The sequence below is a fragment of the Phaenicophaeus curvirostris genome, chromosome 6, assembly GCF_032191515.1.
Source record: "Phaenicophaeus curvirostris isolate KB17595 chromosome 6, BPBGC_Pcur_1.0, whole genome shotgun sequence".
Classification (NCBI taxonomy): Eukaryota; Metazoa; Chordata; class Aves; order Cuculiformes; family Cuculidae; genus Phaenicophaeus; species Phaenicophaeus curvirostris.
Window position 1 is genome coordinate 49,470,670 of NC_091397.1, and position 26,288 is coordinate 49,496,957.

The following is a 26,288-nucleotide window of genomic DNA, read 5'->3' on the forward strand; positions in this document are numbered from 1 at the left end:
CTGTCACTGAATTACTTTTTCATATAGTCTGGGGGAAGTGGGAAAGTCTGTTAAATTTTTTTTAATATTAAATGAAGGTTCTAAATAGTATTTGGTCATTTAAGTACATGGCCTGGGTTTTTTTTTTTGTTTGTTTGTTTTTCTTTTTTTCGAGGGAGCTCCTAGATGCTCAGCATATTTGAAATGAAACCATGAAATGTGGATTTAGGATGCTAACTTTAGGCTACTGTTTCTGACATTCTTAGCTTTTGAAAACCATTTGCTCATGCAACGATGGATTAATAAAATCCCAGACCAGTTTAAAATCCACATTTTTGGTTGAAAGTTGTTTACTGATTACAATTAGGAGGAAAAGCTAAGATTACTGTGACTGAAGAACTGCCCAGAAGAATCATTCCCACATGATACCAGTTTGTTTATTTTGTACCTAGAATATGGTTCTCATAAAAAGGCAGCAGCAGCTGAAAGACATTACTCTTGGTTTGCCTGTTAAAAAATCCAGCTTTGCTAGCCTCCTGCCTAACACTTTTTCTCGCCGTACAGGGAAAACAATTATTCTGTTACTTTAGAACAGTTTTGAGCATTTTGTGGCTTATATTTTTGTGGTTCCATTTGGTTTGAATGGGCTAGGATTTCAGCAAGAAGTGGCATGGGTCACAATGCATGGGGACAGACTTCATGCACGTGAGCAAAGGTCAAAATCAATCATAGCTTTCTATTTCCCCGCCTACTACTTTTGGCAGTTTACCCTGCCAGAAGGGGCTAAAATATTTGCTTCCCAAAAGAAGCAAGCATCAAGAAGAGGCAGGAATATAATCAGTTTCTCAACCACGCAGCAATGAGAGATGAAGGAAAAGGATCTCTTCCTTGCCACAGCCACTAACCCATCTAAACACTGGATGCAACATTTTCAGCAAAAAATTGAAAGATTTCACAGCACAGTGACTTGAAAAGGACAATAGGCCTATTTAGGCAATTATATTTTGCAGGCTTTGTTATTAGGCAGCCCTGCTCAGTCCCAGAAACTCTGGATAATCAAAAGTGTCCAAGTACAGGAAGGGGAAAAGTACAACCCCACCCTCCTGCACAGCCGCTGCCAGGACCTCTGGATTTGAAGGGTAAAGTCTATTTACCGAAGCTCCTTGGCCATTTTATACATCAACTGATATCCTTCCTCTTGGGGCTGCATGCTACAGCCTTGCAAAGCTCTGGAAAGCCCTCCGAAACCACAGCTAATTTGGCCCCAGCCACTCACCCCTGTAAATTCCCTGCTTGGAGGCTGCTGCCAGCCCCCTAAGGCAGAAACTACAAGGGGGAGAGGGATGCTCCCCCGAGCTCGCACGCATACCAGCGCCACTCCCCATGGTCAAACAGAGCTGGAAACTCATCGCAGCTGTGCTCTGCTTTTGAGGTCTCAATAGGATGGGGCACGGCACGGCCAACCGCGGCAGACAGCAGTCCTCCTGAGCACAATGTCCCTTTCACAACCCCACTCCCAAATCTAAATGCTGGCTGTGTAACACAGCCGCACTTCATCGGCTGCGTAAAGGGTGGTGTATAAATTAGACCTGAGCAAAAACAGCCACTCGGGGTGTTTAGGGGAGGTGGAAGCATAATCCTCCATTCGGGGCGCCTTGCTTGGGCTGCGGTGCAGGCGTGATGCACACATGGTTAACGAAGACAGCTCAGCAATAAGCGAGGATTTAGCTGGATGTGAGGATGACTAACTTTGCCGTCTGAAACACTCTCTCTCTCTCTCGACTCCTTAACTTCGCCGTAACCCTCTCCGAGGCAGCGCCGTCAGCCTGGCTTTGTTCTGACAAGTTGCACCTCTGCTGCACAGACTCATTAGGGAAGTGGGGAGTCACCCAAAGATGCATTTCTGTTTCCTCCAAGCTTATCCCACCCCAACTTCTCCAGCAAATGCCTTTCATCAGTTTTGTCTGCAGGAGTTTTTGACAGTGGTCCGTGTCCATTAGAGCATCCCTGTGCTATCAGCTGACTAGGGCTAACTGTATCAGAGTCTACATAATGAAGAGTTGTTCTTGTTTCAATTAATTTGGAAGAAAAATATCCCCATGCCACCTTTCCTTTTTTTTTTTTTTTTTTTAACAAAGGGGATCAGAAACAAACACTTTCCATCACGTATTTCAGCGCATTAAGCTACAAGTATAAAAGTTTAAACAAAGATTGTGTCCCTAAGCAAATCAGTCCTAGCGATTTTGCTGTAAAGTTTATAGATGAACTTTAAAGAAAATAACCTGGTTCAAACAGATCTTGCCTTCTGGGCACTAGCAAACACACCTGCAGCAATCTGATACTTGGGAATGCAGATTACAAGTCCTTCACTTCAAAATGTTTGTTTTTAAATTCAGAAAGATGAAAGAAAATAAAGTACTGAGCTTTTTTTTTCTGTGGAGCACAGATGTTTCCAGTATTTCCAGTGCTTGCAGGGAACAAGAACCCGACCCAAACATCGCAAAAATAATCTGTAATTTAGGATGAAAACGCAAGCCTTCTGGAGTCCCATCTTCACGAACTTTCTGAAAGATAATACCTGCCAGACCCTCTCTGGGCAAACACTTCCCACTGAACCAAAATGAGAACCACACACTACAAGAGCCTCAACATCCTACTATGGTTCTGCTGTCATATCCATGACTTTTGCCTTCATCAAATTTCTTATTCTTCTAAACCTAACAAAATGTGGTAGGCAGTAGTCTTCTGCTTGATATAATTAGATGAAACACTGCATACTGCCAAACAAACTTACTCTTGTTTTGGACCTCCTCATTTGTGTTTTTTGCCTGTTTAATTAATGAAGACTAATGAAGACTTTAATAGGCCTTTCCAAGTCCAAGGAAAATAGCCATTCTTTGCAGCTCTTTCTCTCCCAGGGCCCATCCCGTTCCCACTTCTGCAGTGTTTTGTTAGCTCACGTTTCACCAAAAGTTACTCATTTTCTATCAGTATTTGTCTTCGCTGCACTTTGAAGGAGTGGAAAATAATACCTTACTTAAGAAAGTATAAATTACTCATTCTTACAATCTTAACTCTTTTGTTTGCTTAAGAACTATTCTCATCTTATTTTATTATATTGACCTGATTCTTATCTTATGAGAAAAGGAGTGAGAAAGACTTACGACTAAAAGTGTAGTCAGTTCTACTTTCATTTCTGAGTTTGTAATTTCCTTTGCAAATAAGTAATTTATTTTTAAACCTATAACAATACAATATCACATCTAAAACCTAAACATGTATAAGCACAAAAATTAGGTATTTTTTTGTGCGCTCGTAACACATCTTGCAACACACGGTGGCTAACGTTTGCATAGCAAACCCATAGCAGGTTTTTCCTCCCACAGGAGGGAGGAAAAAAATACCACACAAGATAAGGCCACGTTTGGGTTACACCTTACCCTCTATTTTTACTTTGTAGACCCTCATGAACTAGAAAATTCATGATGCTGCAGGAGTGCACTTGTTTAGTGAATTGTAACGTGCTGAAGTTGAAGACCTACAGCATTCAGCCCTAACCCCCTGCAATGGCCAATTTTCTAGCATTTCAAGCGAAACCCTGATGCTGTCTGGATTGCTATTGGCCTCTTCAGAGTCTGCACTATCCATGTATTAGTCCCTCAACAATAATTTTCCTTTTACTCCACAATCATGTCCCTATCAAAGCAATATTTCTAAGGCCTAAAGCAGTGGCTGCAGGTGTACTGCTGTTATGGCAGAGCCAAAAGGAAACCAAGAAATTAGACCAAAACCCTTGCTATTACACGTCTAACAGTTTCAAAATTTGGCTATGATTACATTTCATTAAATCACAGAAGTCTTCATAAAAATAGAGTCAAGTAGCACTTGAGTTAGAATTAAACTTTTCTATCTTTGTATTTATAAGCACTGAGAACATTTAAACCATCAAAGACTTTCTGGACCACAAAAATTCCAGGTTTGTCATTATTTTTAGGAGATGAAAGATAAAATCTTACATATTGAGAGAATTTTAGTATTTTATAACTCATTTACGTGTATTTACCCACACAAATAAATTGCTTACGCCTTCTTCAAAATTAAAACTAAACACGCTACACGTCAAACAGAATTCTTCATTTGGACCCTAACTAAATTGCTTTTCCACATTTCTGTACCATTAACTTTCGCAGTTCAAATTACAGCCATCGTATTATGATTCAGGTTTCAGCCTGATTTTAAATTCCCATGCAGTAAAGATTAATCCTATTGCTTACAAAGTTATGAGACTGGATTCCTGAATGCATTTTCCTGTATTCTTTATTTACTCTTGTTAATATGAGCTTCTTTGATTAGCTAAACTTTGCTGTTATCAACACTTGTCTCTTATCACAGGCCCTAGGCAAATGACATATTTACACTCATTCCATTCTGATAAGGGTAATCCTGTGTTTAACTTGCCTAAGAACAAACACCATATATTTTGGTTTTAAGAATCTTGCTTCTAGGTATTAACAATATACAAGAGAACAAGCGGGACTTTTTAAAACCAGAAGTTATTTAAAGAATATTTTGTGGATATAAGTTTTTAACAACAGCATATGCCTCCAACTCCAGGAAAGTTTATTTAATTCCAAGTTTCCGCAATACCACTGCTGAAGTTATACTAAAATTGAAACCATGGAAGAAGGAAAACGCGTTCTTTGTAAAACATCTGTTTCGGGCTTTTTCCCCCTCCTTGACTGAAGCTCTCCCATAGCTAAAAACATTATTTTGAAGTAAAAGCTTTGTTTCCTGTGTTGTTTGAAGCATTTTGAAAACTGCGTGGAGAAAATAAACATCCCATGCTGAACTTCACAGTCTAATTTTAATTGTAAAGACATCAAAACATTTGCAGTATTGTAGGCTGGTAGTCACTGATTTTTACAATTCTGTTTTCATTACTCAGCCCACACAAACGTCATATGGTGGCTGAAAACTTTTGAGCAGAGTGAAAAAAACACGCTATTTCACCAAAGATTTTTTTATTTATTTTTCAGTTCCCTGCTCCACCCCTTTGAGATAAACTGTATAGAAGGGAGAACTCTTCTAATTCCTAGGTAACTTTTTAACATAAAGCAAAACAAAAACCTCAGACAGAACTATATGGTTAATGGTGTACTGAAGTGCCCAAGAGCGTGCTAAAAACACTTTGATAGATAGCCAAGTCATTTATCTAAATCACCGTCAGAGCAGTGAAGCATCCTGCAAGCTTCTATGCAGAGGATAAGGTGATGCTTTCTGGCACTTTTTGTCATTTCTCAAACTTGAAACTGTGGTGTTAAAATACTGCCATTGTTTACCATCTATGTTTCTTGGCAACAAATACAAAATAATACATACATAATACATTTTCAGAAGTGTCCTATCACTAGCTCTCCCTCCTCGGTCACCACTGCAATGCTGCCTGAATCTCTAGGTATAGAAATAATTGATGGTTAAACTCAAAGGGTGTTCACAGTAAGTAGTTTTCTAGCAAAACAGCAACTTCTTAGAGCAACAAAGTGAAAAAGAAAGGTGGCAGCAAGGTCAGTACAAAGAAATATTGCCTTTTCTTAGGAAACTTAAAACTACTGTCTGATTTTCGGAACGGCATCTACCCATTGCAATTCCACATCTTTGCAAGAACTGTACAGAGCAGCATTTTAATTGCTTTGAGACAACATGCATCCAGATTATCAAACGCGGTACAAAATTAGATTAAAGAGGCAAAGAAAAAAAAACTACCATAGAAACGTTACGTAAATTCATCCTTCACTGGTTGGAGTTTTGCAAGTATTTGTTGTATCATATTTTAATTTTACGTGTTCCTGCTTGGCTCCCCAACACTTGTTAGGATCAACATGCTGCACGAGAAGGGATAAACAGAAAGCAGCCTGGTGTTTCTTTCCTTTTTTTTGCCAAAAGGAGAAAAAAGGCTCGCAAATCGCATTTTGCACAAAAGCTCCCCCCACCCCTCATACCCCCTGCGCTTCATTACAAGTATTTCTTTCTTGAATGCATGCAAATAAAAATAACAACAGCAGTAATAATAATAATAATGGTAATAATAATAAAAAATAAATAAATAGCAGCTTTAAAGTGGAAAAATAAAAGAGTTGGGACCTACATTGAGCACTGTGCCGGTGTTGCCACTCTGTCTGTGCCAATCCACTGAAGCAGGCTTTGAGAGCCTTCTCCTGGAGCATGCAGGAAGACGGACTCGCCGTGTAGAAATCCAGCATCTGAGCAGGGCTCACTGCTAGAACATCCATACAGTCAAACATGATTCCCCCTGCACGGAACGCCTGCAAAAGTGCTTTCCTCTAGGTGTGGAGGAAAATGGCACATAAAAGTAGACCCAACTCCATCAAACTCTGCCCCTTTTTTGGCACGTAGGCTGTTGGTCTTTTTCCCAGACCAGAATCATGAATTATGACAGACAACACAGCTAAAAGCCTGTAATTGATCCAAATGATCATTTACCATTTTCCAGGCTGCCCAGCCAATCCAGCAGGACGGGGGGAAGCGAGCCGCACGCCAAGTTTTAGGGGCCGTCCAGCCCCCCGCTCCCCGGCCCGGGAGGCAGCGCCGCCGCCGGGGCTCCCGCCGGGCCCCGCGGGGCCCTCGCCGCGCCGGGCGCTCCCCTCCCCGGGACCGAACGGCTCCGGTAGGGAGCCGGGATCCCCCCTCGGCCGGGAATAGATCCTTCTGCCTCCGAACAGCTCACTTCCTACTACTTGTGTCACAGGGAATGAAAGATTGAATTGCCTAATATATGCGAGTGAACTTTCCGTGAACCCTTCCCAGGCTGCTAACCTTCAAATGACCCAAGCGGTCTGACATCACCAGCTCCCAGGATTCTCACACGCCTGCACGGCTCCCAGCAGCCCCGCTAAAAAACCAGGCAGGGCTGGGGCTCGCCTTCGCCTGCCCGCCCCAGCCCAGCCCGAGTCGCCCCGCTGGCGACCGCCGGGCGAAAAGACCCAAACTAATATAGTAAAATTAACCGAAAAAAAAAAAAATAAAGCCACAAACAGCCACACTTAGAGGAGGGGGAAGGAGTGGGGTGGGAATTAAGACAGAGATGGGTTTGGCTGTTGCAGAGAATGGAGGAGTTTTAAATTCCAGCTCGATTTGCTAAAACTTCTGTGTGTGCCCCCCCCTCCTCCTTCCTCTCCAGAGAAGCCGTGAGCGAGCCGCAGGCATCGGCCGCTGGACCGGGGCCCTGGACACGGGCTTCACCTCAGCTTCTGGGCTGGCGGGGCTGGGTGTGGAGCAGGTCACCCTAAGACAGCCCTGCACACGCCAGCGGGGACCCCGGTTTGATGCAGAGACCACCACACCTCAGCAGATATGACGGACCCCACAGGACCTCTGCACCCCTGCAGAGATGACACACCTCACAGGACCTCTGCACCCCAGGAGAGACCCCACAGGACCTCTGTACCCCAGCAGAGAAGACAGACCCCACAGGACCTCTACACCCCAGGAGAGAAGACAGATCCCACAGAACCTCTGCACCCCAGCAGAGACCCCACAGGACCTCTGTACCCCAGGAGAGAAGACGGATCCCACAGGACCTCTGCACCCCAGCAGAGAAGATGGACCCCACAGGACCTCTGCACCCCAGCAGAGACCCCACAGGACCTCTGTACCCCAGCAGAGAAGACAGACCCCACAGGACCTCTGTACCCCAGGAGAGAAGACGGATCCCACAGGACCTCTGCACCCCAGCAGAGAAGATGGACCCCACAGGACCTCTGCACCCCAGCAGAGATGACACACCTCACAGGACCTCTGTACCCCAGCAGAGACCCCACAGGACCTCTGCACTCCAGCAGCGAAGACAGATCCCACAGGACCTCTGCACCCCCGCAGAGACGACACACCTCACAGGACCTCTGCACCCCAGGAGAGAAGACAGACCCCACAGGACCTCTGCACCCCAGCAGAGAAGATGGACCTCACAGGCCCGACCCTGCCAGGGCACGGGGTGGGCGGTCAGTCTCCATCTCTCCCCACCTCTCCTCACTCCTAAATCACACAGAGGTTTGTTACGGCTGCAGGAGAGCCCTGCCACGCCACCCAGTGCTCCCACACCTCCACGCCAAGTCAGATTTGGGAGGCACCATTACCCAGAGGGCCCGTCCCCATCACCCAGCCCTGGGCAGAGGCAGCCACACAACCCCTCTTCTCCTCTGCTGGGGGGGCACCAGGTCCTGCCTGTCTCTGATTATCAGAGAGGGACCAGGGCTGTATCAGCTTTCAGAGGACTAATGAGCACTAGCTCCTCAAGAGAGGAGAAAGGCCACGAGCAGGTCCATGAGGAACAGGATCCACTCCAGGGTACCAGGAGGGGACACCCCGGCCAGCCCTTCTCCAGGGCAGGCACCCCCTGGCTGCTCCCTCACAGGCATTTTGAAGGCATGTGGCTGCTTCCACCGAAACACTCACAAAGGTGAAACCGCACTCGCAGCAGCCCTCCCTTGTGGCATAAGTGGGTGTCAAAGCCTTCCCAGCTCTGTGGCCGGGACACTGTAGCCAGCACTGTGCTGCCGCACCGCTTGCATGAAGCCAGCAGGGAACCCTCTGCTTTTTTTAGGTGCATAACCACTTTCTGCAGAGTCTGGCTTATGGACAGAGACTCCATGGCAGCCTCTGCTAGTCCTTATTCCTATGGACGCTTTAAAAATGAGTAACAACGGACTGGAAACACTCCCTCTGCCCTAATGGAAAGGACATGAGCTCAACAACCACATGCACACTTTCATTTTAAGTGTGAGCCAAGTCAGCTCATCCTTGAGTGGACTGAGCACTGGCCCAGGGCAAGGTCTCCCAAGGCACAGAGGAGCCTCGCTTCCCGCCCTACAGCTACCTCGGGTTCAGGAATTGGAAAATGAAACCCTTGATTATTGCTTTTTTTTCCAAAGAGCCCCAAATGGGAGTCAGGCAGAGTGGGATACACTGTGTGCAGACATGACACACAACTGGCAACAGTAAAGAAATGCTGGGGAGAGGACTCACTCTGGGACCTGTGCAGCCACTTTAATGGATGTGGTGTCGCCTCTCCACAAAAAGTCCTTTGATGAACCGAAAGCTCTCTGACAATGCCCGCAGATTGTATTAACAAAACTTTTCACACAGGTTCAATAATTGCAAAAAAACCCCAAGCCCAACAAAACAGAACCCCATACACAGCACACACACTTGTTCCCTGAAACTGATATACCCACGCTGAAAACCAGCAACCAGCAAAAAGACCTGCTGCAATCTGGAATCAAATCCGTTCGAAGAGAGAAAAACAAAAGCTTTTCTTAGCCTCTTTCCCGTTTGACGGGGAGAACTCTGGCTGTCCCTGCAGCAGGCAGCCTCTCTTCCCGTCCTCCCTCCAGGCAGAAGAATTACAAACGCTGGAGTTTAACAGTGTCTTTTTAAAGGACTTTGAGGTGTACTCCCCCAGCTTGAACTTCTCCAGCTGAAGAAGCCTGTGATGCTCTGTAATTCAAAAATTGTGCACAGTGCACGTTTAGGAAAAAGTCATCCTTCAGGGAAGGCTTGTTTAAATCATGTCAGCACAGCAACTAGCCTTTGCTGTATTAAAAGGGTAAATGGGAAAATGGCTATTTTTTTGGTTAAAATCTCAGCTGGCTACATTGTTACAATTTTGTTTTGAGCAGCAAAGCTAAATTAAAGGACAGAATTTTCTAACCAGATTATTCAGAACACACTAGAAGTTTGGAATATATAACACGTCACCACAAAAATAACTGGAAAGGATGATACGAAACACAGTAAGTTTTGTCAGTCTCCAATTTAGGGAGAAAACTGCATGGAGCAAGGCTCTAGGAGCATTTTAAGCTTCTACCAAGCAAAACATACTGTCCATGTGAGTTAAAATAAACAAAAAAATAAACAAAATCAGAAAAACAGAAACAGTTATGTTTATGCCATTTGCCGTCTTATAATACCATATTTAAAAATAAACACCATGCCTCAAGATGTAGACTGGCAACTTCTGGAAGTGAATGTCAGGAAGTCAGGCTTAATGGCGTATGAATTGAAAAAGATTGCTTTTTCTCGCTGTATCTAAATGAGGCAGGTAGCTCATCATGATTTATTACGAATAATAGTTGTAATAATGCTTATACTTATTACTAAACCACATGTAATTAACAAATTCTTCAAATAGCCTAATGGTTTGCTCACATAGTATTGCTACAATACAGTAATTTATGTATCTCATATTTCACTCTGAAATACTATGATATTTGTTTTTCTTAAATAGAGTTTCAGAAAAAGTTACATTCATAAACTGGTGGGTATTTTCTAATTTAGATCAGGACTAACCATAATTACTGTAATAACTAATAGCCTTCTAATTCAAATGTAATGAAACTTTAAGCACTGCCACATATTTTAAATGCTTACCCAGCTCCCACAGAGGTATAAGTAGACAACAACTCTCTAAATCTTCCATACTTTATCTGTGCAAAGAAATTTTGATTTTACATCACCGTTTTGATCTGTTTTCTCTCAGACTGCGATGGCAGAAACTTTACAATAAACATATCCTTAGCCATAAGTGAAATAAAAAGCAAAAGTTCAAGTCAGAAATCTATTTCCTTTGGTGTTACTGTATATTTGTCAGTGTGACATAGCACATTTGAAACCCATAATCATAAACCAAAAATTTACAGCCAAGGTTTAGGGTCTACATCTGTTTCTCTGGTTTTTGTACTGCAATTACCCACTGGACAATTCAGAAAGCAGCACTATGAATCATGTACTACACACGTGTTTGTGCTGGTCACTTTTTCGTTAATAGAAGAGGCTGAGGATGCCATAATATGCTTCACCGAGAGAGAGAGAGAGCATTAACTAGAATTAGGATGAGTGCACCAGGCTCTGTAATAAAAATGAGTTTACTAGAAGCAACAGAGTACTCCTGGAATATTACAGGCATATTTATAGGATGGAAAAATTAAGAAGTACAGGCAAAAATTTTCCAAAATGAAGTAGCTCAGGAGAAGCAGACTTTTTTTCTATGCATGTATTTTACTATTAATCAAATGTAGCGCTCTCTTGAAACAGTTTTGACAGCAGAGTAAATGGTTACTAGTGAATGATGTGTGTGTTTAAGCAGTGAAAGCAGAGACAAAGTGATGTTTTCTTCTACTCCCTAGGCAAGAGCTGACACTAAGCTTGCTGCCTCAGCTTTGATACTCACAGATTCCTTTGTGTCAGTTGCTGGGAGAATCACTGGCAGTTCACTAACCCTGCCTCACATACAGGGACTTTGATTTTTACCTCTTCATTGAGAATAGATGTTAATGTGAAACAGTACTTGTCTGCTTGGCGCTTTTTTCTTTATTTTTTTTCCTGTCTCCAAGCGGTGATACAGTTTCAAATCAGAAAACCTGAATTCCTCTTCACTATGTGTTTTTTAGTGTTGGAGGATGTTTTCCCCCTATCTCAAGCACATGAATGATGTCAAAAGATTATGGGGGAAGAAAATTACTGGATCACAATAGAATGGCTGAATATTTAAATTCCAAGGTAGTACTGAGGAAGTGGGTATCAATTCTAAGTGAGAATTGCCCTGAAGAAAATAAAACAGTAAAATTACTGGTATGAAATGGCACAAATGACATGGGAAAACATGAAGTACAGTGAAATTAAATCAAAAAGGGGCTTCTTCTCACTGCTATATGCTACTATGTACAACTCACAATGACTGAAACAAAATTTTACATGTAAGAGGAAGCATTACTTCAGGCCTGAAATATAACAGCAACCAGCAAAAGAGTATTCATCGCAGAGCAGTATTTTATTTTAGATGGGAAAAGCAGAGTTAGCCAGCTCCAGACCCAGAACTTGGGCATGCAACCAGCCTGTGAGTCACTTACCGATAAAGGCTTTTTGTCTGCTTCAATCAGTGGATATGTATTTGTAAAGATGCCTTTAAAGCTGATTGCTTAACTTAAGAGCTATAAAAATAATTCACCTCTACAAACCTGAGCACACAACCACATTTCTTAGAATCCATGCTGCGTTGTGCACTCCTCTGACCAGAAGCTAGGGGAAGAGAACTGCCCTGTGCAATAAAACTGTAAGTGTATCTGTTTCAGCAATCCATTTCTAAGAGTGACTGCTACTAGATCTTTCTAAGGAAAATACAGGAATACCTAACGACTGGCTCAGTATAACTCACCCCATAGGTCCTCTAATAGCCTGCTCTCTAACACCAAATCACTTAAGCATTAAAGCATAAGATTTAATATCCTTTCCAATTTTGGTTTTGGTAATAGCCCCGATATTCTAGATAGTCATATATAGTCCATGTCTTTTTGGATGGTGATATATTTGTAGCTCTGTGACACAGAAGTAAGATAGTAAGTTACTGGGCTTTGAGACAAAGAAGGATAAATATTTTTTTTAAAACACTGTAAAACTCCTCCACGTTGCAAATAAACGAAAACACAGACCAAACCGCACCTCTCTGAGGCCCCAAAGGCTGACTGATGTAGGCTCCAGAAAGGTTGGCAAAGAGACAATGACATCATGTGCCTAAAGAGGGGATGACATGCGTTTTTGAAGGATATAAAAAGAGAAAGCATTATTACTTTTAAAACTGGCTACATTCTGAATCTACACTTGCTGCTTAGGAAGATCCTGCAGTGCAAACACCAATACTAAGTGGCTGCCAGCAAGGTTAAAAAAAAAAGTTTGTTTAATTTTGTTTTCTTTTTAAATGACCAGAAACTGCTGTTTCAAGGTTTATCCAAGAAACAGATTTTTACTGCTAGCCTATAAATCCCTCAAAACACAGAGTTATAATGGAAATGCTGAGGTAACTGAAGTGCCATGCATGGCACCGACACGTTGCATTATATAATCCACGGAGAATGAGGGCTGGGAGATCTATAAAACCTAAGCAGAGGCAAGATGTAAGGAAAGAGCAGAACAGAAAGTAGAAATATTGAATATTAAACTGCAGAGAATACTTCTTTTAACAATAAAGTTTCCTGTATGCTCTTGTGGTTGGCTAAAGGTAAGAAAGCACAAAGCTCCACTAAAAGTAAAACAGATATTCCAAAAGGCTATTCAAGGAACAATTTTGTTTCTGCATTTTTTTAGGGAGGGAAAGAAAAACAAAGCTACCTAACAAAAGAATAATATTTCCTGCTGTTCTGATATCCTGAAAGGTGTCTCACAAGGTGTAAATAAATAATGTTAGAAAATGCAGAATAAATGGAGTTCTACACACAGACAGCTTACAACCCTAGTTGAAACCAGAATCAGAATAGAAAGTGGGACAGCAGTATTTCTAGAGGTTCAGTAATGGTACCTTAAGCTTTTAGTGAAAAGTTAGCCCTAGTGGCTTTCTTCCACAAAAGACTGAAGTTACTGAGCAGTAACTGGAACTAGAGCTCAGTGCAGACATATACCCCCTAGCAAAGACGAAACCTTACTCAAGCTGTACTTAAGGCAGATTTGTGCTCCTGCACTTCTGTGGGGACAAACCATACAGAGGGATCCCAGAGGCCAGCAACAGCCGAAACATGCTTGTGCAGAGCTGTGGTCACATAAGGCCTGATACAGATTGGATTGGATTATGCCATTAGTGTAAACGGCAATAGATCCACAGCTTGGCAGCTTGACACATGTATTCATGATAATCCAATTCCTGCTTAGCTAGTTCCCAAACCTACATCAAACACTGAAAGGAAGTCCAATATCCTATCTGTGTGCATCTTAAAAAGCAAAATAAAGGAAAATGTGCTGGCATAGCTGCCTGGCTAGCAGAAATAATGACAGCAATGACAATGTGGTGACACCACCTGAAACCCGCTAGTAATGATGGTCACCATGCCAACACTTCTACTTCACCTGTTGCGCTAATGCACTGTACAATAACTTTTATTTTATTATGCAGATGTACCTTCTGTTTCTGCACAGACTGGGGAACAGTGTGCAAAAATTTCTGCTGTAAATGAGGTAGGACTACCCAGAAACTGAAGTGCGTATTTGGCAAACTGGCATCCCTTCTCTCTTGTGGAATAAGTGCCATTGGTAATGTGTGAATTAACCAAGGGCACATGTCCTCTCTCAGGAACACTGTTATCATTGTAACTTTATTGATGTAGCCTGAAAAGTAAACTTTGCTAACAGTCAGTTTTACAAGCCTACAGATTATTGCAGTGTAACTGTTACTGAGCAGGCAAGGGATTCTGTATATCCCTTTCATACTGCAATAACTGCCCATGATTCAGCTGTTGAAGGTACAAGTCTTTCAAAAAGGAAAGATCATGCTCCCACCCTCCACTTGCACTCAGAATAAGCAGTGGCAGCATGAATGATGCTAAAATATTTGCAAGATGTTTCCTGGTTTTCAAACTCTACTAGAATACACCTATCAAGTAGTTCTTTGGTGCATTCTTCAAATTCTGTTTGACTTCTGCAATTTAAGTCCAAAAGAAAAATCAGCATTGTCTCAACCTGTTTCATTAAGCTAGTCCCGTATGATTAAACAGATCTGCAAATTCCCATACCCTTGGTCTACAAGACTCCCATACTAGGCCACAGAAGAGAGAGAATGTCCAGACACATTACAGCCATGCTCAGGCAGCCATGACTGCCACACGTGCTTTATTCAAAGATGACTTACAGAGTTGGAGTGCAGTTAGAGATCAAGGTGATCAAGCATGTTGCCCCAGCCATTGTGAAGTATAATGGATTTTTTACCCTTGACTTTTTATGCCACCTATAGTGGAGTACAGGCAAGGTAGTCTCTAAGCATGTAATGCTGCTTATCAGCCTTGTCAGGTCTATCAAACTACTAAATTCGTTTTGCATAAACCAGACCAAAACTCTTCATTTTGATATCCTGAGTCACCTTACAACTGAACAATTCTGCAAAGATCTTGCCATCACACTGAAAAAAACCTCATTCCTTTTAATCCATTCACAGTTCGGGGTAAACGTCTTCAAGGACAAGCTTCTCATTCATGGGACGCTAATCTTCCATGTATTCTTATCAGGCAATCAGAAGAACAGATTTCACTCGTCTTTACATGAAGACATGCAACAAGAATGAGTGATAGGAAACCTTTCTTCACAAAAATGGCTCCAAGATCTCTCCCCTGCTGCATCCACCCATTCTGTCTTTGACATGAAATATGCCAAAGGATACACCAGAAGACAGGGCTGTGTCCCTACTTCTTCAAGGAATTATTGAGAACAATGGATGGGGAAAGTTAGCCTCAATCCATAGGAGGTTTAGTAACAAGAATGAGCCATGTGCACACTCCCAATTCTGAGAAATGTGCTGGAATTCTCCTTAAAAAAGTCCAGCACCATGTTATCTACAACAGGATCCTAAATAACTAAACTAAATGACAATGTAGTGAATACATGTTAGTTAGAGACTTTAAACAGTTAACCTAATTCCTAAATTTGTCTAAAAATCTGTATTAAAAAAAAGTCAAAACTCAGACTTACTAGGAGTATGAGCGCTCACCACTGATACTCAAGTCTACTCTGCTAGCTGAACAATGCAGGAACATTATGTCACTCAGAGGCAGGACCGCACAAGCACGTAAGAAAGGCCAAGAGCTTTGCCAACACAAATTATCAGGCAGAACCTCACTGGAAAAAATGATGCACAAAGCTCTAAATGAAGTGTAAAATGCACTGAGAACTGAACAACATGTTGACAAATACCACCCCACTCTCCTGCTTCCTATCAGAACCCAACAGCCAAAGCAGAGATTCCTAAGTAGTGTTTTTACAGGCCAAGCTTAGTCTCTCCCTCGTCTTATCAGCAGTCTTCAAAGGGACTGTAGGTGGATCTCCTCCAGTAAAAAAGAAAAGCCAACAAAAAAAAAAATCCCTCAGAAGTGCCACCTCTCCCATACAAATGTATTGGCGCAACCACGGAGGCTCTGCTTGAGCTGTGAGACTTAAAGAACACATAGCTGGCTCCTCTAAAGGAGAAATTAAAGAATTCCTGCTTCAGCCCACAAGCCCTGAGTGGCCTTAAAAAGAGGAATAGTTAAAGAGAGAGTCTAATCAGGATGCAGGGAAAATCAATAATGGCTTCTTGAAGCATCTTAGGCAGGAAGGAAGAGCTTAGGGTTGAGATGTTTAGCCACTGTTTCTGCACAACAAAACGCGCTGAAGGCTGCATGCACTGGTGAGAAAAGAAAAGCAGGAAAAGGCTTTCCAGAGGACTGAAAGAGAACCAAGGCATGTACAACTCTAAAGTTCCTTAGGAAATATCATCTTTTAAGAGTTTCCTAGCTTTAGTGCAAGAGCATCTTTCTACGCACTACTCAAAGTTGTCCAAAGTAACATTTTCAGGGATAAATGCACACCATTGTACGGTTATTTTCTGACCTTGGTGTGGAATACAATTATTTAAGACTCGGTGGGAGAGTATGAAAGGATCAGGAGTGTAATTCCAGTTCAGAAAAACTCCAATAACTGACAACACGTAAGAAACACAAGATAGATGCATTGTATTGTTGGGCTGAGTCTCATTGGCTGGAAACCCTTACTCTCCCAGCAGGACTCAGTTACATAGCAACTCCTGAGGGCAGATTAACCCTTTCCCCGTTAATATATATGGCATGATTTAAGAAACCTTTTCCTCCTCCTGCTTCAGAATAATTTCGTAGGTTTGTAAAAAATGTTCGGAAAAAAATAAGTCAAGCACTACTAGGGTAAAAGCAGAGCTATCTGACTCACCATGGGATGCTGATGGTTCAATGAATAGAGAACGCAGGGAGTTCGAGTCAGTCTAAATTGTATTTTATATCATCAGGTGCTGTGCAGTACACAAAACATACAACACATTTTTCATAACCAGTTCATCGTCAGTCTGTGAGAATCCTGTCTGGACTGCATTTATCAAGTACCAATGGTCTCTTTCAACCAAATTCTGCCCACCCACTGACTTCTGTCTAGATAATTACTGAAGCATTAAAAAGTCCTCAGCTGGTAGAGATAGCACTTAGTAAATCTCTAGGAGGATTTTTCACAATCAGAAAATGCATTGCTTTCATTCAAAATTGTAGAGGCTGACTACTGTAAACTCTAAAAACACTCCTGCAAATCTTATTATACTTTTTTTTCCCCCTAATAGTTCTTTCTAATTATTTGTATCAAGTAACTACATGACAATCTCAAATTATTTCATTAGATCAATTTCCCTATCTTGCTTTTAGAACTGCATTACATTTATGTGTATATATGTTATAAAAACAAGTATATACACACAATTAGCATAATAATATTCCTGCTGTCATGGTTAACAGGAATGACAAAGTTCGAATTTAAAACAATCAACATCCAGGACAACAAAGACTCCTAAAACTCTCTGTTTTTAAAATGCTATAATACAGCCCCATTAGATTCCCTCTTGTAAGAGAGTGAGACAGACCCTGGGGACCAGGAAGGGCACATGTCCTCACTCAGGGCGTACCTTGTACGGTCACACTTCACTGCTGTGAGCCACAGCTGCACACTATTAGGAAAAAGGAGCTATGAGGTTACCCTTAGAGAAAATAAGAGATCAGACTGACACGATACACACTTATTTCTGATCATCTTCTGGTTGCATTAAGTAAGAACCATCTATCTAATTTCTTCTATTCTTTACTCTTACCCCCCCCCCCCCCAAATTGGGCTCAGTACTACAAGCACTAACAACAGCTCAGAAGGGCAGGCACCATTGACACCGCACCATCTCAGACATGCAGAGTAAGCCCATATCTTTTTTTTCCTCTGGAAGACCCAGGGACACTCTTTACTGAAGGGTCAGAGAAGAAAAGCCTTGAACCAAGTTGTCTTCTGTTCCTCTTCCCATGCCCCCTGTCCTCACATCTGCACACAGCAAGCTCCTCTCATACCTCCCCGCAACATCTCCTCTTCATAGAATATACTCACTGCTCAGTACTGCTCCTAACCTGAAATTAATTTGCTTTAGTAACCCAGAGAATGTTGTTTACAAGATTCTTTTTCTTACATACTTAAAAAAATAGGTAACTTCTGTATGTTTGTAAAAGGAGTACGAATACATTTAAGAGAAGTCTCCCTTTTCTCAGTGTTTCACACTCTAGTAGTTCATCTGTATTTTCTTTGTATGGTTCTCACAGACCACTTGTGAATCCAGATAGAATAGAAAGATACCATTTCAAACCACATTTATTATTTAATTTCGTTTATCTTGAAAGCTCTTCTTGAATAACTTAGCTGCTGACTTCATAAAACTAAAAGTATCAACATAGAAGATGGTAGGTTAGCCCAAACAGAGGTACTTACAAAACATTTCATGATCTGAAAATTAATGAGTGAGAATAAATCTAATTTCTTATTGTGGATTTTTTAAAAAAATAATATTTGGCTATCTTTATTAATCTAAAACTATCAATGATGCTATTGGAAACAGCCTCTAAAAGAGTAAAACCTGAAGGTATAGGTTCAATGTGCTTATGCTCTGTTGAAAGTATTTTTTCATACAAATGCCAACAGGCACCTATCAAATAGTTGTGTTCTTCATTAAACTAATGCTTTCCTGCATAATGAACAAGATGGTACAAAATATAGGTGTATTCCCACACCCTGCTACTAAGGTAGGCGATATCAAAATAAATTTGCAATGGTATCATTACATCAATCTCCAGTATTAATGCATTAGTACTATAACCATAATTAACTAGCTGCAGGTCAAATTTCTAATAAATCTTTAGAAATTAAATGTATAATTTGTCAAAACCATATGCCTTCATAAATTGATTATTCAGAATTTAGAAGCTTTTTAATTAGGAAGAAATTTATGCAATACCATGTGTAATAATTACGAATCAGCTCTTCTGTGATATTTTTGTACATCAGCAAAAATTAAAACATTGGAAAACATTACCAGGTCATTGCAGTATTTCAATGTCAAAAGAAACACATAGTTTAAATGTAGAGGTTAAAGATATTTTCCCGTATCTTTTACATCTTACACAGCTTTATGATCTCAGGACTGGAATCATTAACCAAATATAAAATCAATGAGAAAAAGATCTAATCTGACCATTTTCAGGCAGAGGGTAACTAAAAATGATTTATGCCACTGTAAAACTTTTTTTACCATGGTTCTGTAGTTTTACTAAACAGCATATACTCTAAGTCAAACTTCCATTTTATGCTACACTAAAGAGTATTTTGCTTCTCTCGTCTCTTCCAGCTAAAATTCTGAAAGCTTTTAACACTTTAAAAATGTCGCCTTTGTAATGAGCATCATGATGAGGACTACAACCCTGGTTTCCAAAGGGAGGAAAAGAAAGTGAAGCGATACTCGTTCACGACACGCAAGAAGCAAATATACTCCAGCTCCCCTGCTCTCCCCTCCTGTGCTTTCACCATGGGCCTATTCAGACTGTGAACCCCCACAAGGGCTCTGGGTACTTCTATCAACATTTCATAGGAGAAGATTTTTTTTGACAGAGAACACAAAAGCTGCTTTGTTGGAAGTCTGGCCACTTTTTTTCTACCTAATAAAAACATGAATAGAAGTGGGACCTCAGCAAGCATATGGCAGAAAGTCTGGACTAACTGAAAAAAGGGGCCTAGAAGAGTTTGCGCTCTGCCGTTCCCCAATGTGTTTACTGCTGAATGTATATGGTGTAAATAAGGAGTATGCAGAGTGGGCCATAATGGAACATTGTTTATGTGCACATCCTGGCAAATGCATATACAGCACAGAGACTATTTCCAAGCAGAACATAAACACAAAGGGGGAGTGATGACAAACAAGTATTCTAAGGCAAGAAAAATGTTATTCCATATACAAACCAAACAAACCAAAGTGGTTTCTCCCCTGCTAAGATCCAACTGGCAGCTCTCAGCTCCACACACTATGTAGCTGTTAAAGAAATGAGAGACATCCCAGGCTTACTGGTTGGCTTTCTTTCTCTTAAGTGACCTTATTATGCTCCCAATATTAAAAAGAAAAACACAGTTAGGATTTTATTTTGCTCTCTTGCACAGACACAACAAAACAAAACAGCCCTTTCTTTCAGCCTGAACAAGAGCTGGGGAGACAGAGCAATACCAAGAAAACACCATAAGGTGTTAAGCCACAGCTTTCCTATTATGAGCTCCCGCTGAAAGACAGAGATGACGCTCTCTTCTGAAGATCTCTCCCACAAACCTATTACATGTCTTCAGTAAGTGATATCAGTGTGACAATAACGTAGAGGTTTTGTGCTCCTGGTGGAATTTCTTTCTTCTTAATCATTACTTATAAAAAGGAGGAGGGTTTAGAAAACCCAAGTCCCTGCCAATTTCAAGATAGTAAACTAGGGCATGAACTTTTTTTTTTGTGTGCTTACTTCTCGAGAATAGAATATCGTGCTTTGACAGCTGCTACATAAACAAATGGGTGTAATTTTATTCCTTTAAAATGAACTTCAAAAACATACCCAACTAAAGGCAGAAAAAAAGATGACAAGTAGGAAAATAGGCAGTAGAGTGACAACAAGAACGCAGAAAGTCAACTGATCAAGCAAGGTTTTTAATGTAATTAATAAACAGGTCTCTTTAGGATATCAGACACTGGAAGCAAGAGGTTTTAGTAAAAGATCATATGAGGTCCAGAACAAAAGTATTTTGTGATGTCCTTCACAGAAATGCAGAGTCAGCATGTGATTTAAAACTATTTTAAGATACTCAGAGCATGCCTTGCTTTCTCAAAAGCTCTAGATCCAGACTCAACGAAGCATGAAATATAAGTTCAGAACTGGGACCTGCACCTGCATGTAAGATTTCTGCTAGCCTGTCAAAACCTGGATCCAAATGTCCCATGCTCAGACTTCATGAAGTCTTGTGGTTTGGGTGAATCGCTCATTGGGAGGAGATAAAGTCCATGATAGGAATATTTCATAGAATCATAGAATCACCAGGTTGGAAAAGACCCACCGGATCATTGAGTCCAACCATTCCTATCAATATATTTATAACAATCAATATAATTATCAAAAATCAATAAAATAAAAAAATCAATAAAATTAGCAAAATTATCAATATTTGTAAGACCTCTGCAACCTGTATACAGTCACAGAATTATTAGGTTGGAAAAGACTCCCAGGATCATCGAGTCCAACCATTCCGATCAATCACTAAACCATGACCCTCAGCACCTCATGCACCTCATGCACCTGTCTTTTAAACACCTCCAGGGAAGGTGAATCAACTACCTCTCTGGGCAGCCTCTGCCAGTGCCCAATGACCCCTTCTGTGAAAAATGTTTTTCTCATGTCCAGTCTGAACCTCCCCTGGCGGAGTTTGAGGCTATTCCCTCTTGTCCTGTCCCCTGTCACTTGGGAGAAGAGGCCAGCACCCTCCTCTCCACAACCTCCTTTCAGGTAGTTGTAGAGAGCAATGAGGTCTCCCCTCAGCCTCCTCTTCTCCAGGCTAAACAACCCCAGCTCTCTCAGCCGCTCCTCGGAAGACCTGCTCTCCAGCCCTTTCACCAGCTTCATTGCTCTTCTCTGGACTCGTTCCAGAGCCTCAACATCCTCCTTGTAGTGAGGGGCCCAAAACTGAACACAGGATTCAAGGAGCGGTCTCACCAGTGCCGAGTACGGAGGGAGAATAACCTCCCTGGACCTGCTGGTCACGCCGTTTCTGATACAAGCCAAGATGCCATTGGCCTTCTTGGCCACCTGGGCACACTGCTGGCTCATGTTCAGTCACTGTCAACCAACACCCCCAGGTACTTCTCTCGGGCAGCTCTCTAGCCACTCTTCCCCTAGTCTGTAGCACTGCATAGGGTCACTGTGCCCCAAGCTATTTAATGGAATCACATCGCTGTGTTCTTTGATTTTCCTTTTTTTCCAAAAATGTACCAGTTCCAGTATGCAAAACCAGTACAATCCTCACAAAGCCTCTCACCAGCCACTGCTTTAAGAGTAATACTTGTGAGTTAACATCACAATTTAGAATCTAAAGGAGGCTCACTTAATTATTTTTTTAAATTCCCCCTGAATGTACACCCACCCACCTCATTCCAACACGACCTAATGCATGCCTGCTGCTCGGGTTTCTATTCAGTCATTTGCAGAGCTGTTCAGAGCCTACACCATGCTTCAGGAAACAACACATTTCTAGTAATTACTCTTGGGTACATGGACCACTTACAGCACAGTGACAGTGCGGGTGCAGATAAATGCCAAGTACAAGCTTACATGCTCTCTCCTCATTACAGAAGGTATTTTTGGTGGCTGAATGCCTTCTGCATATTAGCGTTGTTTACTGTATGAAAAGAAGTTTTGTAATGTGTGCTACACTGGGCAGTGAAGCAGAACTCCATCTCTATCATGGAAAGGTCTTCAGCTTCACGGTGGCTCCTGCCGTGGGCAACAATACAGCAAAGAGGAGGATCTGCAGTGGCTGTTGCAAAGCCAGGTCACAGTGAAGGCTGTGATGACTTTAAGTAAAATGGGTTTTATTAAGACCCTATATCTTATCCCTCGCTCTAAAAGAATGGCAATAAAGTATGGGAAGAATCCTAAATAATTTTGCCAAATCTCTCAACATCGTAGTGAGATTTAAAAAACTTTTTTTCTTCTCTTCACCTAAGCTTTACCAGTCAAGTGAGCAAATCAGTTTTCATTTAAGAAGTCTTCAGCTGTAAGGACTCTGAAGAACAGCCTACAAACATGATCAGACTGGCACCGTGAAAGGTTAGGAAACTGAAAAATAAGAAAGTTACTGCTACTAAGCCTTTTAATTTGTATGCCATTATTATGATTTATTTTACATTTGGGGCTGGTTACACTAAGTTATTTAGAAATACGAAAGTGAATTCAGGACCTGCAAAAGAGGCAACAGAAAGGTACTGAAAACAGTTTGAGACAAGCTTTGTATTCCCTACTAATTGTTGTCAAAGCTGTGCAATTTTGCACGCTTTTGTTTACTAGGTGACTACATAAAAATAGTGTTCTTTATATCCTCCCCTCTACTTCCCCGTTAAATTAAAATGGAGTTGTTATTTTAACCCTACTCAAGTATGTAATATAGTGATGACTATAAATCTTGATGATCACAAAATCCCTTTGATTTATCCCTCAGTTTACTATCCTTAACAAACATAATCCTAAAAACAATAGAGGGGAAGATCTTATAGGCCTTCAAATGGTGGAGGGGGAGCAGGGAATGACTATATATGTAAAGCTACAGCTTCAGGGCCCATGACTTTCCTGTTGGGAGGCTTTCTGAATGCTGCAACTAAGGTCCTGCCAGTGTGACCAGAAGCACATCTTCATTTAAAAAAAGGCCTTCAGTGTGGGAAGATAGATTTTTCCAGAATTTTTTTAATAAAAAGCTTATAGATGTGGGATCTGACTCTAACAACACTCATAAGTATCTCTAAATACACAGGAAAACACGAATATTACTAAAGGTGCCACGTCCATCTTGCCTGCCCCCCACCTCAACATCTGTAGTCATGATCGCAGCAGCATGTTTGAAGCTTATGTGAAGATAACAGACCTAGCTCTCAGCTATTTGTGACCATATGGCAACAGCCAGTTCAGCACAGGAATAACACCCCCCCCACACCACTTTTTTTTTTTTCTCCTGTTCAGTATTCCACACTATCACACGCCCAAGAAAATACATGGATATTTTTGTTTGCATTTTAGCAAAGTACATCTGCCCTGTCTACCAGCCTTGGCCTTAGCTAAGATGCAGCCACCACCCTGCATCACAACTGAACCTCCAACCACTTGGAGGTTCCAGATTCCACTTGGAATCCAGATCCAAACAACATTTCAGCACAAACTCTACCCCATGAACTCCGAGGGTCTATGCACAGGCATGGCAGTTCCTTTTGACCATCACTACATTCATAAATACAACAGGTCAGAGCTCATTTCCAGCACTGCGGTACATCTTGTGTTCAAAGCATCTCCCACTACATTACAGCATCGGTTTGGAGATACCTATGGGGGTAGTCCCTTCCTCAGGTGACTCCTGAACCATGCCGATATGCTAAGTGCTAGTATGTACAGCTCACAGCACATCACCTTGGTCCATGCCCTGACTCCGCTTGTTTATCTGACAGCCTTTGAACTCCTGCAGTATCCACGCTCTAACCAGGAATGCGAGCAGGAACCATGTAAGTCAGAGAGCTTCCTATAGCATTTGCTGACTCTCAGGACTGTTCATCACACTGTAGGGGACAAACAGCCTGTGTAACTAGGTGTGAGATTTCAAGAGCATGAGAAGTGCTAAAAGCAGGAACTGCGACAGACCAAGTCTTTCGGAGCAGGAGTGCTAGCAGAAGGCTGGAGTTCCTGCATGAGTACTCTTTGCTGTCTCTGGAACTGCCCAGTTTGGGGAAGAACTGGCTCAGCTTGTCTAGCAACACTTATGCAACATTTAGATCTCCTCACTGGACCCACCTAAGGAATGTGATAGACTACTTGTAGGACCTACCCAAAATGTTTGGAATTTTCCAGTTGCCTCACCTGCTTGCCTGTCGTTAGGTACTCACACATCTTCTGTAATAACCCCTTATTAAAACCACAGAATTTTTGTGTTGTTTTGTACCACCTAATATTTAGGCATATATACAAGAAGTCAATGCTCTCAGTGACCTCATCCTCTTCTTGAGACAAGTTATGGAGAGGCATCTGTCAAAAGCAGAGAAAGAGATATTCTTGTTTTTCTTTCCTGCATTTACCTCCCAAATGGGCTTGGCTTAGTTAGCAGTGATGCAATGCCTTCTTTGATGACATTCTTAAAGAGTCAAAAATTAGGAAAATATTCTTTGAGCACACAAAGAGGGCTGTTTATCACATGGGAATTCTAGTTGCTTATTTAACTGCAACCGCAGGATGTCTCTTAATGTCCCCACTGACACACAAAAATGGAGCCGAGCTTACTTATTACTTACATGTCACCAGGTTTACTAAAAACAGTGCAGTAATATCATGAATATTGCAAAGCTTTTGTTGGTTTCTCATCTGGGAGAAGGAAAAGTGCTACCTTGGTTAGTAAGAATTGCTAGGTTTCCCCTATGAGTAAAGTTTGATGTTGAGACAACCAAGATGCCCAAGCTTCTTACACCAAAACCAAATTCCCTTCTGGGAATCACAATGCACCACAATGAACCAGTGTAGAGCTGAGTGCTACAGCCAAGGGAAAGAAATCCTTTCAGTGGTCTCACCCAAAAGTAGGAACCACTGGAAGGTCAACTTCAGCACATACCTGATATTCAGAGAGGAAAAAGCTGGTATAACGATGCACAACCACGTGGCTTTCAGTGAAGGGGACCTTTAACAGTAAAATTTCTAGTCTAGACCTAAACCTGTCAGAGGCACCACACCACTGCAGCTTCTCTATCTTCAAAAGGATTTGCTCATGTCCAGCACGCTAAAATGAGACCACCTGTTAGAGTACAGAACTAAATGCAAACACAGTTTCACTAAATGCAACCATTCAAAATACGACAGCTCTGGATGTTGATAATCTAAGCTTAAACACTCCACTGAGCTAAGCATCCTGCTCCTAGGCCAAAAACTATGAAAGAAATATGAAACTTAAGCACAAAAATGTCATTTTTTGCAGAGGAATAAGATGGAGTAAAGGAGCTAAGCTTTTCTCAAGTAATGTTTCTAACCATTTTGTGAACTTGATTTTGATCTCCAAATAGATAACCTGTCAGGCCTTTTCCATTTTCATTGTTGATCATGTTCAAATATATCAGGTAGAGGACAGCCTGCTTGTTTAAAGTACTAGTTGTCAGTTTTAATGAATGGCTAGCAAGAAAATTTGCAATCCTGTGTTAGTAGGAAGTAACACAAACAGAATTGCATGAGCAAAATGTCTTCATTTTTTAAAGCATTTTCCATAGCTATTTATGTTTTAAATTCATGTGCTTTCAAAGCAACATGCATTGCACAGGAGTAAAGTATTTAAGAGTTACAGAGGATTTGTTGTTGTTGATTTTAAGAGGATGGGATACTGGGACTGCTCAGTCTACACAGAAGTCACTGTAGTTCAAAAAATGGATAGAGAAACATCTTTATTGCCACAGCAAACAAAACCTGATCCTGATTTTTCTTATCCATATTGCAAATGTCATGTCAAGTTACCCAGATATAAATCCACTGGACATAATAGTTACTCTGAATTACTGATGGTCAAATATAGCAGAATTTGGCCTGACATGAAGGCAGAAAAACAACTACGTAACTGCATATACGAAAGAAATTAGTAAGATAATATTCTTT

General features: G+C 41.5%; 1 protein-coding gene across 3 annotated transcripts in view; it reads right to left on the reverse strand.

The window, feature by feature from the left end:
• RARB (retinoic acid receptor beta) overlaps window positions 1-26,288 on the reverse strand; it is a 334,302-nt gene that overhangs the window by 88,807 nt on the left and 219,207 nt on the right. Inside the window, exons 1-2 of one of the 3 annotated variants that reach the window (XM_069860144.1) lie at window positions 6,814-6,923; window positions 6,125-6,253 (exon numbers count right to left, since the gene is read on the reverse strand). The exons of 1 other annotated variant lie outside the window; for it this stretch is intronic. In XM_069860144.1, coding sequence (XP_069716245.1) covers window positions 6,125-6,239 — 115 coding nt within the window. In that variant the 5' untranslated portion in view covers window positions 6,240-6,253; window positions 6,814-6,923. Of the gene's footprint in view, window positions 1-6,124; window positions 6,734-6,813; window positions 6,924-26,288 lie in introns of those variants that run through there. One more of the 3 variants, XM_069860143.1, reaches the window with a different exon arrangement.